The sequence below is a fragment of the Podarcis bocagei genome, assembly GCF_964188305.1.
Source record: "Podarcis bocagei genome assembly, chromosome: 1".
Taxonomy (NCBI): domain Eukaryota; kingdom Metazoa; phylum Chordata; class Lepidosauria; order Squamata; family Lacertidae; genus Podarcis; species Podarcis bocagei.
Window position 1 is genome coordinate 107,339,225 of NC_138125.1, and position 13,053 is coordinate 107,352,277.

At 42.9% G+C, this 13,053-nt stretch overlaps 1 protein-coding gene across 7 annotated transcripts in view; it reads left to right on the top strand.

The window, feature by feature from the left end:
• Positions 1-13,053, top strand: part of FMNL2 (formin like 2) — a 210,577-nt gene that overhangs the window by 180,141 nt on the left and 17,383 nt on the right. For 5 of the 7 annotated variants that reach the window (XM_081187400.1, XM_081187398.1, XM_081187402.1 and 2 more), the window contains exons 12-17: positions 488-637; positions 4,474-4,575; positions 5,201-5,510; positions 6,263-6,457; positions 8,905-8,925; positions 12,655-12,779. In XM_081187400.1, coding sequence (XP_081043526.1) covers positions 488-637; positions 4,474-4,575; positions 5,201-5,510; positions 6,263-6,457; positions 8,905-8,925; positions 12,655-12,779 — 903 coding nt within the window. The remainder of the gene's footprint in view (positions 1-487; positions 638-4,473; positions 4,576-5,200; positions 5,511-6,262; positions 6,458-8,904; positions 8,926-12,654; positions 12,780-13,053) is intronic. The other 2 variants (XM_081187399.1, XM_081187401.1) reach the window with 1 other exon arrangement.

Below are 13,053 nucleotides of genomic sequence, written 5' to 3' on the forward strand. Positions count from 1 at the left end.
AACACCGGTAAAAAAACAATTGATTGAAATACAACTTAAAAACAAGATTAAAATACAACATTAAAATGCAGCCTCATTTCAGTAGGAACGCAAATCAAAAACTTTTTCGGGGATGAAAACGTCAAGTCTTCACCAAGGCCAACTATCCAGACTGGTCCTGCGTGGGCCAGAAAAAAGCCAGGGAAGTCCCCAAATAGGAGTTCCATCACAGAAGGAGAAAAGAAAAAGGAAGAAGGGGAGGGGATCAATTTGATGCCAAGCCAAAGGCCAGGCGGAACAACTCTGTCTTACATTTGCTGCTCTTTCACGTTAAACCATAGTTTATTTTCAACTATGTCTTACCTGAACCCAGGGGCCTGCATATATATTGTTTTTATTAGTAACAATGAAGTCAACCATTTTAGCAACATGTGACGGTGGTGGAAAACCTGACTTATTTAGCGGTGCTAAACAATGCTCTGCCCCCTGCCCTGTTTTGATCTTCCAGAAACTGAAACACACAGAAAGCGATAAGCTGCAGGTGCAGATTCAAGCTTATCTGGACAACGTGTTTGATGTTGGAGCTTTACTTGAAGATGCGGAAACCAAGAACGCTGCCTTGGAAAGAGTAGAAGAACTGGAAGAAAATATATCTCACGTTAGTATTGGCGCTTTAAAATGTAGACGTTGGGGGGTCTTTCTGGAGGCTGGCTTTTATTTGGTCATTCGATTATTTATCTGGGCATCAAAATGTGATTACAAATGCACTTTATTTCATTTATATCCATTACTACCAGTAAAGCTTTTGGTCTTCTATTATTTTTATTGCTACCTTGAGAAGAAAACACACACACTCTTAAAATATAAGGAAAGGCTAGTTTACCTGGATAATTGGTTTCCGTGTGATTTAATGTTTTTAGTTCAGTCTGCAGTGTTATGCCTGCTTTTATCTTGGCAATGTCACGGACAGCGTGCCTGCAAGACATCATTAAACAGACACTTTAATATTACTAGGAACTAAAGGAGGCAAATTCCTGTTAAAGCACAAGAGGTTTGAGCAATTTCTGTCTGGAAGTTCATTTAGAGCTGGACTGAAAAAATGTCCTTGCGATTTTAGTCTTGAACTTCATTTTTTGTCCCTGTTCCAAACTGTCACAAATGTGGAAAAAAATATTTACCTGCTGTATAAATGATGTTCAGTTTGTGGATTTCCCAGAAGTGCCCGAGTGATTACCGTTAGGGGCAGGATACGGAGATAATGGACCCTTTGCCTGATCTAGCAGGCCTGCTCTTTTTACTGCCTAGTAAACAGGCAGTAAACAGGGGACGCGGGTGGCGCTGTGGGTTAAACCACAGAGCCTAGGACTTGTTGATCAGAAGGTTGGCAGTTCGAATCCCTGCGACGGGGTGTGCTCCTGTTGCTTGGTCCCTGCTCCTGCCAACCTAGCAGTTCGAAAGCAATTCAAAGTGCAAGTAGATAAATAGGTACTGCTCCAGCGGGAAGGTAAACGGTGTTTCCGTGCGCTGCTCTGGTTCACTAGAAGCGGCTTAGTCATGCTGGCCACATGACCCGGAAGCTGTACGCCGGCTCCCTCGGCCAATAAAGCGAGATGAGCGCCACAACCCCAGAGTCGGTCACGACTGGACCTAATGGTCAGGGGTCCCTTTACCTTTTTAAACAGGTAGTGATGTTTGCTGCAGAGGTTTACTAAGATTTTTTGTGAACCAAACATTATCTGATTACTCTCTTAAGTGTTTATCCTCTCCCTCTCTGGGTTAATAAATATTTATAATTAAAACAATTAGAAAACACTCCTTTTTTAAAAAAAACCAGGGGCTGCATCCAGACATAGCCATCCACAATTGAAAGTGTTCCTTCCATTTGTGAAAGACACTTGATCCCAATGACAGAAGGGGGAAAGGAAGCCATTTTGCACCAATCCTTCCCTGATGCTTCTGCCTCCCCCCCCATCCTGGAGGAGACTTCAGCCTCCTAGAAGAGATTTTCAGAGGCTGGAGTGGAGGTCTGGAGCTGGTAGGAGCAAATCTGGAACCAAATCTCATAAGGTTACAGCAGGCTTCCTCAACCTCGGCCCTCCAGATGTTTTGAGACTGCAATTCCCATCATCCCTGACCACTGGTCCTGCTAGCTAGGGATCATGGGAGTTGTAGGCCAAAAAAACATCTGGAGGGCCGAAGTTGAGGAAGCCTGGGTTACAGCCTAAGTAGAAGTGGTTACATACTCCCAACTAGAGTTTTAAAACTTACACAAGCAATTTTGTTAAAAAATGTTTTTCCTATTAGGTCCAACTTCAATATTATTAAACTGCATTTGTGTGTGTGTGTGTTATATCCATATGAATGAAAACTCCCTATATTAATATTGCATGCGTGTGGTCCTTGTTGTTCTCTGATCATGTTATTGACTCAGAACAGCTCTGGAGTATTTAATTTCAGCTGAATTACAATTCCAGATGGAATCACTTGGGAGAGCAGCTTGACCGAGAACTCTTGTTATAGGTTGGGTGTGTGTCTTCTAATTTACATATAAATTGCAAATTCCATGGACACATAGGGAGAAAAAAACACAAATAAGCAGATCTGTGTTTCATACCATAAAAGTGCATGCATAAATCTCTGTAGCTTCCAAGATATACAGTACTGTAAGTGTTCGCAAAGCATAGCTTACAGATTTAAAAATGTATTAGCCGCAGGGATCATGCTGGAATGGGGTGGTGGAGGAGTAGATGTCCCTACTTAAGAATTACTAGTTATCAGTTACAAAGGCAAAAAAGGGCTGTGTTAATGGTGATACTATCTGAAGTACTTGAACATGGCATCACTTGTGTTTGTCCCATGCCAAAAAAGGATGTCTCCGAGCGGTTTTCTGCTTGTCCCATGCTTTTAGGTGTGGATCCAAGCAGTTTTGTCTTTGTCATGCTGCTTTCCCCTGGAAAACCCACTCTTTGCATGCCCAGACAGAGACTCTCCGACCCCCGAGAGACCACCAGAAGAAATAATGACTCGTGACAACGTGTTATGGAATTAAAATTGGCCACAACTTTATTAAACCTTTCAGATGTAGGAAGACCTTGGCTTAGGCATTGGGCGTGTATCCCTCCCAGCCCCACAGCTGGGGAACTGGGGCTCCTCGGGGTTAAATGGATGCGGGGAGGGTGCACTGCAAGACGCTTGTATACGCAGGCAGCTCCCCTCCCCATTTCAGTTCAACGCAGGGGAGTTCACCAACAGCCTTTCAGTGTATGGCCAGTGACTCACCTTTCACAAAACCGCTTTAACGGGGAACCCTGGAATCGCTGCCGTGTGTGTGGTGTGTGAGAGTCACCACTTCACACCCCACCTCCCCCATTTAGGGAAGATAAACTAAAGGATTCCGCCCAAGGCCTAAAACTGTCACTTGAGACCGCAAACCTGCGATCTCGCCGCCAAGACTACCTACACCTGAAAACCCATTAGCAATTCGACAACCCTTCCTTTAGGCCATGCCTGATGTCATCCAGCCAGTGTTCATTTCCCGAGGTGGTGAGGTGCACTCCGTCGGGTCTGGAAAATTACAGTCTGTTGGTTTTAATGTCCAAATGCTTCACAACTCAGCCTCTGATACACAAGATTGCCAAGCAGATGGCCCTGTTAATTTTCCCCACCACGTAATACAACTCAAGTGAACCAGAGGGAAGCCTGCCCATACATGGTCCACTCGGCTGGCCCCGCCCTCACAAGCTGCCGATTGGACAGTTTAAACCAGGGTTTGGCGGGAACTCCAACCAGCCCAATCAGCTGGTGAGTCCCACAGGGCCTGGGGGTGCTGTGCGCCACAAAGGGCGCCCACAGAGGGAGGTGTGAGCGTTCATTAGCGCTAAATCAGAACAAACTGCAATCCACGGAAAACTCAGTTGCCGTTTGTTTGGATTCAGTGCTAACCTGTTGGTTCCCCTGGGGAAAGTGGCAGGGCACATGGAAGTGTGGATGGGCCCGCCGTCAATTCTAGTGTTTGCATTTAGCCTCCCATTACTATATATCTCAAGATTTCATTAGTTTCATAAAATGTAACTATGATGTTCACAGCGTCAAGAAAAATAAATGGAAGCTTTGAGTAAACCATTACTACCCAAATGAAACTTTGACATCCATCTCTCTCTCTCTCTCTCTCTCTCTCTCTCTCTCTCTCTCTCACACACACACACACACACACACACACACAGTTACATGGGCGACTCCCACAGCTTTTGACCATGTAAATTCAACACCAAACCTATTGATCCATCACAAATAGACCCTATGATTATAAAGATTATGTATGGTTCCTATAGCTCTGGCAAGAGGCCTGTTCTTAGACATTTTACAGCATGAATAACTGAATGATACAATGTTTATTATATACATAATGCATGGCTCTGGCATGCAGTCGCCACTGTGAATGAATAAGCCTTTTTGCCAATTAACACTCCCCTCCCCCACCCCTTTTGTATCTAGTTATCAGAAAAACTGCAAGATACAGAAAATGAAGCTATGGCAAAGATTGTGGAACTGGAAAAACAACTCATGCAGAGGAACAAAGAACTGGATGTCGTTCGAGTAAGTGTACTGAGTGCGGATTGTGCTGCTCAGGGTGCTCACTGGATGGTCAGCCAAGTTGCTCACAAGTATGTTGGACTCTAAAAACATGGAATCTGCTAGATTCACTGTTGCCCCCACAATTGGCTACAGTTCAGTTTACTTGCAGTCTGCAGAAGTGATTTAATCCCAAAGTTTGTGGGCATGTTGGATCGATGAAGGTTTATAACACTTGATTCCTTTCTGTGAGTCTCTTAGCCATGAAATGGGAGGACAGGAAACCAGCCGATATTCTGTCACTAGTATCTTCCACCAGAAGTCAGGCAATCTAACCCAGAACACAATAGGATCTTATTGGCTTAATGGATTGGGTGTGCCAATAGTACATATCATAGAGTCTTCATTACCCTAGGAAATAATTTAAACCTTTCTGACATTGCCAGTTTGTGGCTGTGATTGAGGTTCCTTATTAAAGATAAATGCAGTTTGGATGAAGATAAAGTGAGAAGTGCATTTGCCGCCACCATCAAACATTGCCTGACAATGACTCAGCTGGGAATCCCATGTTATGTTGTTCCTTCAGTTTTGAGATGATTCTGCATATCAAACACATGTCGATTCTTTACCCGTGGGCTCTTTTTTGCAGGAAATATACAAGGATGCGAACACACAGGTTCACACGCTGAGGAAAATGGTCAAAGAGAAAGAGGAAGCTATTCAACGACAGTCAACGCTGGAGAAGAAGATCCATGAACTGGAGAAGCAAGGGTCCATTAAAATTCAGAAGAAAGGAGATGGTGATATCAACATTCTTCCTGTTGGGGTGGCTTCTGGTACATTGCCCTCAGGGGCAGAAGCTGCCATGGGCACTTGTGGAGGATCAGCTTCTGGTTCTGCACCTTCGGTTCTCTTGCCCCCTCCACCACCACCCTTGCCGTTGTCAGAATCGGAAGCAGGTGAGAAATGTTGCAGAAGAAATGAGATTTGCTCAACTTAAGGTAGTGGGGGTTAGCCTATCCCCCTCGATACATCAGGCCATACTTTGTGATGACCACACATGAAAGAGGCTGGGAAAGATGGATGCGGTGAATCAAGTGGCACTTAAGTGTTCACTGGCTATCTAGGCATCTTACCTTAAAAATATTTAATTAGAAATTAATTCCCTCGAAATCAATATGGTCTACTCCCAAATAAATAACTTTATGATTAGACTGTTGTTGAAGTGTGCCAAACTGGCTCTGGATTACACCCTATGTCTTCATCATCATGACATGTTAGTGAACTTCATAATAATAATAAAAAGCAGTGGCAGTAATTGTTATTACTATAAGTAGTTATTACTACAACTACTACTACTACTAATAGTAGTAGTATTAGTATTAGGTATATGACACAATGTAGAGTAACATAAGCATGAAAAGGGAGTGATTCCTCTACCCTGAGGAGCTTATCCAATCCTATTCTCTTCCTCTTCACTTTTGTTGAACGCCATCTTGTGTTTGAGGTCCATTCTACACATTGCATGATTTGCAAGGGTCTGCAAAATAACATCTATTTGGCAGCTTCTCTACTCTGCAGACACAATGTATAGCAAAGTTCACCATGTGGATTGCCTGTAGTTGAGAGAACTCCCTTGGGGTGTGGGAGGGAGGCGGACATAGTTTGGTTGAATACTTTAAAATGCTGCTTTGTCTTTTTCATTTCTCAGTTCAAAATGGTCCTGTGACACCGCCTATGCCTCCTCCCCCTCCACCGCCTCCTCCCCCTCCTCCCCCACCTCCTCTTCCTGGCCCAGCTGCAGAACCAGGACTGGCCCCTCCGGTTCCACCCCCACCCCCACCATCAGCGCCTCCTCTTCCAGGAACAGCCTCCCCTACAGTCGTTTTCAACTCAGGATTAGCAGGTAAGAAGCAGCCAGTGTTGCTGGCGTGCTATGGAAGTCCTATACACAATACAAAAAATGTCCTTAGTCAAAGAGGAATGAGTCAGAATGGATGTTATGAAAAAGTGCTCCAAAGTCTTCATTGCTTAATGAATCAAGGTGTCCCAGTGCTGCAAAACCTTAGCTGCAGCAGTGAATTAAAAGCAAAATAACTTTCTAAAGAAATGACAAGAGGTAAGGTGATGGCCTATTCTCAGTGGAGGTTTGTGGAGAGGCAATTTTTTTCAAACTAAAAATTGTGTGTTGTTTTGCTGCATCTTCTCAAAGGAGAGATGGTGAGCACCTGATGGAGCCAATACAAAGGTTGAACACTAGATTCCCATTCCTCCCTCACCATTCTGCAGATTATGAGTAGCTAGCAGAAAAATGCTTAGATTTTATTAAAATGAGGCTTTATACCGTTACTACAATCCCTTCATGTTATCTCACTGGTGGTGGAAAAGTGTTAGATGCCTCGCTTCAAACACTGAATCCAAATCTCCAAATTTGGGCTTCTGAAGATAGGAGGCAGGCATCTCTTAGAAAAGCATGAATGGGTTTGCTAAGGAACTGAGCAAGCGATTGAATACTCGTTGGTATTTTACAGTTTAGGTTATGGAACAATATGATAATTGCAGACTTAGAAAGCCCGGGTACTCATCCCTAATATATATATACGTTTAAAAGCAGGTGGCTGGTTCTTTATTTTAAACCTTTATTTTAAACCTTATTTTAAACATTTGGATGCCTCTGTGCCATTGAGATATTTATTTGGAAGAACAATAGCTTGAAGTAGCCAAGGCTAAAGCACTCAAGTGAATGTGTGTTCCCCCCGCCCTACCTTCCTCTTCCTGCATTGAGTCCAACATCAACAGTTGCTCATCCTCTGATAGTAGAGGTGAACTTGGAAGATGAGAGATTCAATTTCTGGTTCTTCAGTAGCATTGCACTGGCTGTGTAGCTCCAGCCTATTCTTCTCTCTCTCCCCCCCCCTTCAATTTACAACCCTTGGCTTGGTTTTGTCATTAGTCACAACCCTCTTTGCAAATCTGATGTTCATTCAGCCTGCTAATACTCTATCTATTGCCTCACTGCAATTAATACAGTTTCTGTTGACTTGAGCACAATTTGGAAGAATAAAAAAATCGTGAATCAGGCCGGCCCATTAACATCCCTGGACAAAACTTCATTAATGAAGAAAGACCCTCAACATAGTTGGAAGACTTAACACCACAGTTCTGGGTTTGGTCCTGAGGCTGAATCTAGAGTCATTTTTGATGTCTTATTGAAAGTGACAGCCACTGGGAACTGAAATTAATAGCTGGATTTTGATCTCCTGCCTGTATATGAAGGGAATATGTTGCAGGGGGAAAGCTAACAAAATAAAATAAAAAACAGCCTGGCTGGATCAGGCCAATGGCCCATCTAGTCCAGCATCCTGTTCTCACAGTGGCCGACAAGATGCCTGTTTGAAGCACACAAACAGGACCTGAATGCCACAGAACTCTCTCCCGTGGTTCCCAGCAACTGGTATTCAGAAGCATACTGCCTCCCACAGTGGAGATAGAACATAGTCCATCAGGATTAGGAGCCACTGACAGCCTTAGCCTCCCTGAATTTCTCTAAACCTATTTTAAAGGCATCCAAGTTGGTGGCCATCTCTGCTCCTTTTGGGAAACATATTGGTGCTTCAGGAAACGAATGCTCCATATACAGTGGTACCTCTGGTTAAGTACTTAATTTGTTCCGGAGGTCCATTCTTAACCTGAAACTGTTCTTAACCTGAAGCACCACTTTAGCTAATGGGGCCTCCTGCTGCCACCGCGCCGCCGGAGCACGATTTCTGTTCTCATCCTGAAGCAAAGTTCTTAACCCGAGATAATATTTCTGGGTTAGCGGAGTCTGCAACCTGAAGCGTATGTAACCCGAGGTGCCACTGTATTGGGCTTCAGTAGTTTATTTGTTGGTAAACTAATTCTAGGTTATTGTTCTTTATGGCGTTGTTTGCAATCTTCCTATATAAATAAGTTGGGTAAAGTGTAGCTTCCACATAATACTGTTTACTGCAGAATTAATATGGTGCTGGACCACCCAATAATGGATGCTACCTTTTGTTTGATACTTAAATGAAATCTGTAGAAGGCTTTTGGTGGGCACAGGCCTCATCCATTGCTGTTCTGCTACACTAAGATAACCTCAAGTAGGAAAATGCAATTAACCTTAATGGGTGATACCTATTACCATGGGTAGGCTGCCCGGTCCATAAACTCTATACGCCTAAGTGCAATTGATTATTTCTATGTAGAAAAATGATAATGTGTGAAGTGGTATTCAGAAGCCCTGATTTGTGATAATAGATTGTTCTATTAAATGACCTACGTAACAATAGCTAACCTTTTTCTTATTTATTCCCTCTGCTTCCTTGTAAGATGGGCCAATCAAGCTTTTCTGTAGGTTCCTTTTTGCTGAGTATTTTAAGTACATTTTAATCCCATTTTCTGCTGTCTTCTTTTCCTGTCTTGTTAACCAAATCCATTTGTGTATCACTTTAAAAACTAGCTTGCTGTGTTGTTGCATTCTCCGAAAGCGTGGGATGTTTGTTTGACTTGTTGTGGTGCAAAAGCTCTGTTTAGGAGAATAGGGGTTTCCTAACAACTCTCCGCACCCTTAACAAGCTATACTTCTTAAGATTGATTGGGGGAAGCCATGACTGTTTAAAGTTGTGTCATTGCTGTTTTCTATGTGTGGTGTGTATGTGGTCTTGGTTTTTCCATAAAATAGAAACTCTAAGGGTATTCTAAGGCATATCATTGCATGCAGCATTGCATCTTATGTTAGAGACTCATCAAGATCAATCACTTGGCTACCTTCAAACAGAAATATTCATAATATACCTTCCCTTCGCGATGTCACCACACATCCAAACAAGTGCATCTTTTAAGCAAATGAGAAGTAGCTTCAAACCTTTGAGTGGATAGTGACATCATCGCATAATATCGGGCTCACTGCTTATTAAATTGTAATTCGCAGCTCCAGTTTTGACAGCTGACAAAAGATGTGCGGAAATTTGCTTAAAATTAGTGGATGAATTTGTGGACTCTATTACAAATGTATCCCCAGTCTGAAACTTTGCACAAGGGTTTTGGTGCATTTTAGGGGAAAGGGGGGAAAGGACAGATAACAAGATATTTGGGGTGTATACATTCCCAGTCATCATACGTGAATAGTGTCCTTTGGGAATGTGAGTTTGCCCATGGTAAAATTCACTAGGTATGCTTTGCTTGACAGTGGACATAACAACTGCATGTTTCCAACTTCACTTTCTTGGCTAAGTAGCTTCTTCAAAACTGGAGGAGTAAGAAGCAGGGGTTTCTTGACTGTGTGAAGCTTGCAGAAATGTTAACAATTCACTAATTTAGTTTTAAATTCATGCTGTCAAATTGATAAACTGCTTGTCCCACTAAATAATAATACACATTGTGGCAAAATAAGCTAGGATTTTCTCTGGCAATACTTGATACTACCATTGTAGTGCAGGATTTTATCTGCTGTTGCAAAACACTGTGCATTGGAATCTGCACTGTGTGTGTCCAGTTTCAAACTGGAGTTGGTCCTTAATGACATGAAGGTGAGGAAGGAGCTGGTTGAGTTGATTAATTAACCAAATTGCTTAAAGCTTCAGAACCAATTTAAAACTTCTGCCGTAATTGATGTTTTCAGTGGCAAATGTTCTCTAGAATGTCATTTCCTGAATTTTATGTGCGCGTCCCCTGAACTTCATGAAGATTAATGCTTACAGTGAATGAGTTACTAATTGCTGGATATTTCCAGCGATGGACATTTAATCAGTTCCCTTGGCTCTTAGGGTTAGGAAGTTTCTCCACCCCTTAGTAATTAACCTAAATTTCCCTGCTTCAGCTTATTATTCTTTGTCCACCGGTTAATGGGGAAGGCAAGTCTTCAGAGCTGCTTTGGAAAACGTAGCAGACAATCACAATGAGAGATGGTCAAAGTAACAAATAATCCAAGAAATGATTGTGCCGAGACTGGAGAGTGTTCTTTTACTGTTTAAAATACAGACTCTGGATTCTTTAAATCTGCAGCGTAATTTCCCTGGTGGCTGCTGTCAATTCCAATTGCTTTTATTCAGCTTAGAGCTTCTCTTCTTGCATTTCCAAAACACCACTTGCTTGTTTAGGATTGAGGGCTCATCTACTCTTGCCGTTTGCTCTGCACTTTCTAGGCACAGGTCTGCATTTTCCCGGTCTGCGACTGAGTGCTTCCCCCCACCCTTGCTGCTTTCCTCAGGAAAATCCAAGCTTTACTGCTGAATTGGAGCAAGCGGCTATTAGGGTTTTCCATGAAGTTGTTTTCAGTGGTAAAGAATGGGGGTTTGTGGAGAAAGGACCAGGAAGGAGGGAAGGGGGAAAACACTCAGACACAGACCTGGGAAGATTGGACCTGTTGCTAGAAATGTGGAGTGAAGTGAAGTGTGGATGAGCCCTGAGTGAGGTTTTCAGCATGGTTATGGACTTCAAACTGGTAGTCCCAGTGAATCAGTGACACATGATGCAAATGTAACGTGCAACAACTTGGACACTTTATTGATTGATTGTCCAAATGGCCCCAGGGTGTGTTACAAAAAATAGTATAATTAAAAGCAAATGCAAACTTTAAAATCCTAGAATAAAACCCAAAACAACCAATGGCAAAACAGCAATCCACAGCGATACTGATCCACTCAGAAAAAAGGCCTTTGTGAAGAGGTGCATCTTGACCAATCACTGAAAGGCTTGCAGTAATGACACAAGACGTGCCTCAGAGTGGAGTTAATTCCACAACCTGGGGGCCATCACAGGGAAGGCCCTTTCATGAGCCACTGCCACAAAGAATCATATAATCGTAGAGTTGGAAGGGACCCTGTGCATCATCCAGTTCAACCCCCTGCAATGCGTGCCACTCCCCCCCCCCCCCGGACCCTGCTTAGCTTTGCAAATGTGCTAGCAGTTTTATTGCTGCATGAGCCACAGAAGGAGGCAGCACTGCCAACAAGGCCTCTCCTGCTAACACCTGGGCAAGTTGATGTGGGAGGAGAAGCTCCTTTAGCTGTCATGACACTGATCATGCTAAATAAAGGTACAGATCACACATTTGCAATCCTAATCAACAGATGCATGTTTGTGTGTACTCGCTTGCTTTTAAAATCTGGAAGGTGTTGTAGGTGCAACATATCACAATATTTTCCTGCTGGGATTTGGCAGTCTCCAGGCTCATGTCCATCACTCCATAAATGTGGCTGACACCTGACGTTTCACACCTTCTCGATGCTTTGCAATAAACCTCATCCCTATCTGCTAATCTTAATTCTCGTGTGGGCACTTGGGCACCACCTGTCATGAGAGAAAAATACCATATGCTCACACTTAGTTTCTTTAATGGAAATGCTGAACCAGAGAATCCATTGAGCAATTGCTCCAACTTCAAGTAAGGCAGAAAATGAGCTGCTCTCTACAGGAAGGGGAGGAGCTCACATCTGGAAAGTGATGATGTTTTCTGCCTCTTAAATGGAGTGAGGCTAGACAGCGCTCACCGGTTGGTACCTTAGTGCCCCCTCAGAAACACCCTTCCGTTGAGTACCACTGGTGCCTTTTACACATTTAATGGAGACTGGAAACTGAGTCATGTTTCTATGATTTTTAGGTAAATGTATGGTTGCTCTTCCTTAAATAGGCAACTCCACATGATTTCATCCAATAATCAGGCAATGTTCTTGTGTTGGGTTAATTTTAGTGCAGTCAGAAGAATAACAGTAGACCATCACAGGACGTAGCTAAAATCACGTGGGTAAATAGAGTACAATTTTATAGACTTCCTGTAGTGATTGAATCGTGTGTTCTCATCAAATATAGGAAAAATAGGCACAATTGTAACAAAACATGCTTGCTCTTGTCAAACCTTTGCATGAATGATAGGCAAACCTCCTGAATTAGAGAAATTGTCTCTTCTCTTCAAGATTTCCAGCCTGCCCAAATTTTCCCCAACACTTTACAGTATTTGTTTAGTTCTCGTCAGGCCTCCTCCAGTGTTGAAGTGCATCCCCCATAAGTACTTCTGGATTGCTCAAGAGGTTTGTTGCCTTTTTCTGAAATGTGAACTTGTACTCTCTGCTTTGTTTAAAGCTGTGAAAATCAAGAAGCCAATTAAGACAAAGTTCCGCATGCCAGTTTTTAACTGGGTGGCTCTGAAACCCAATCAGATTAACGGGACAGTCTTCAATGAAATTGATGATGAAAGGATATTGGAGGTATGAGACCTGCAGATTGTGATTTGGTGTTCTCTTTCTCTCTGTGTGTGTCTGTCTGTGTTTTGGAAGTTACTGTATCCTGCTAAAAAGCAGTTATTTTGACCTTGCATCATACGTACTTAAAGAGTTTTAAACACTCTGTTTGATGGTCTTGTTGACATTAAGGTAACTAGAGTCCTATGCTGCTGTGCTACGTGCAGTATCTTTGCTAAACTTGCAATGGACCAAGAAACTTTGCAGAGCATCAAAGCCTTCTCCTCGTCACACAGTCACC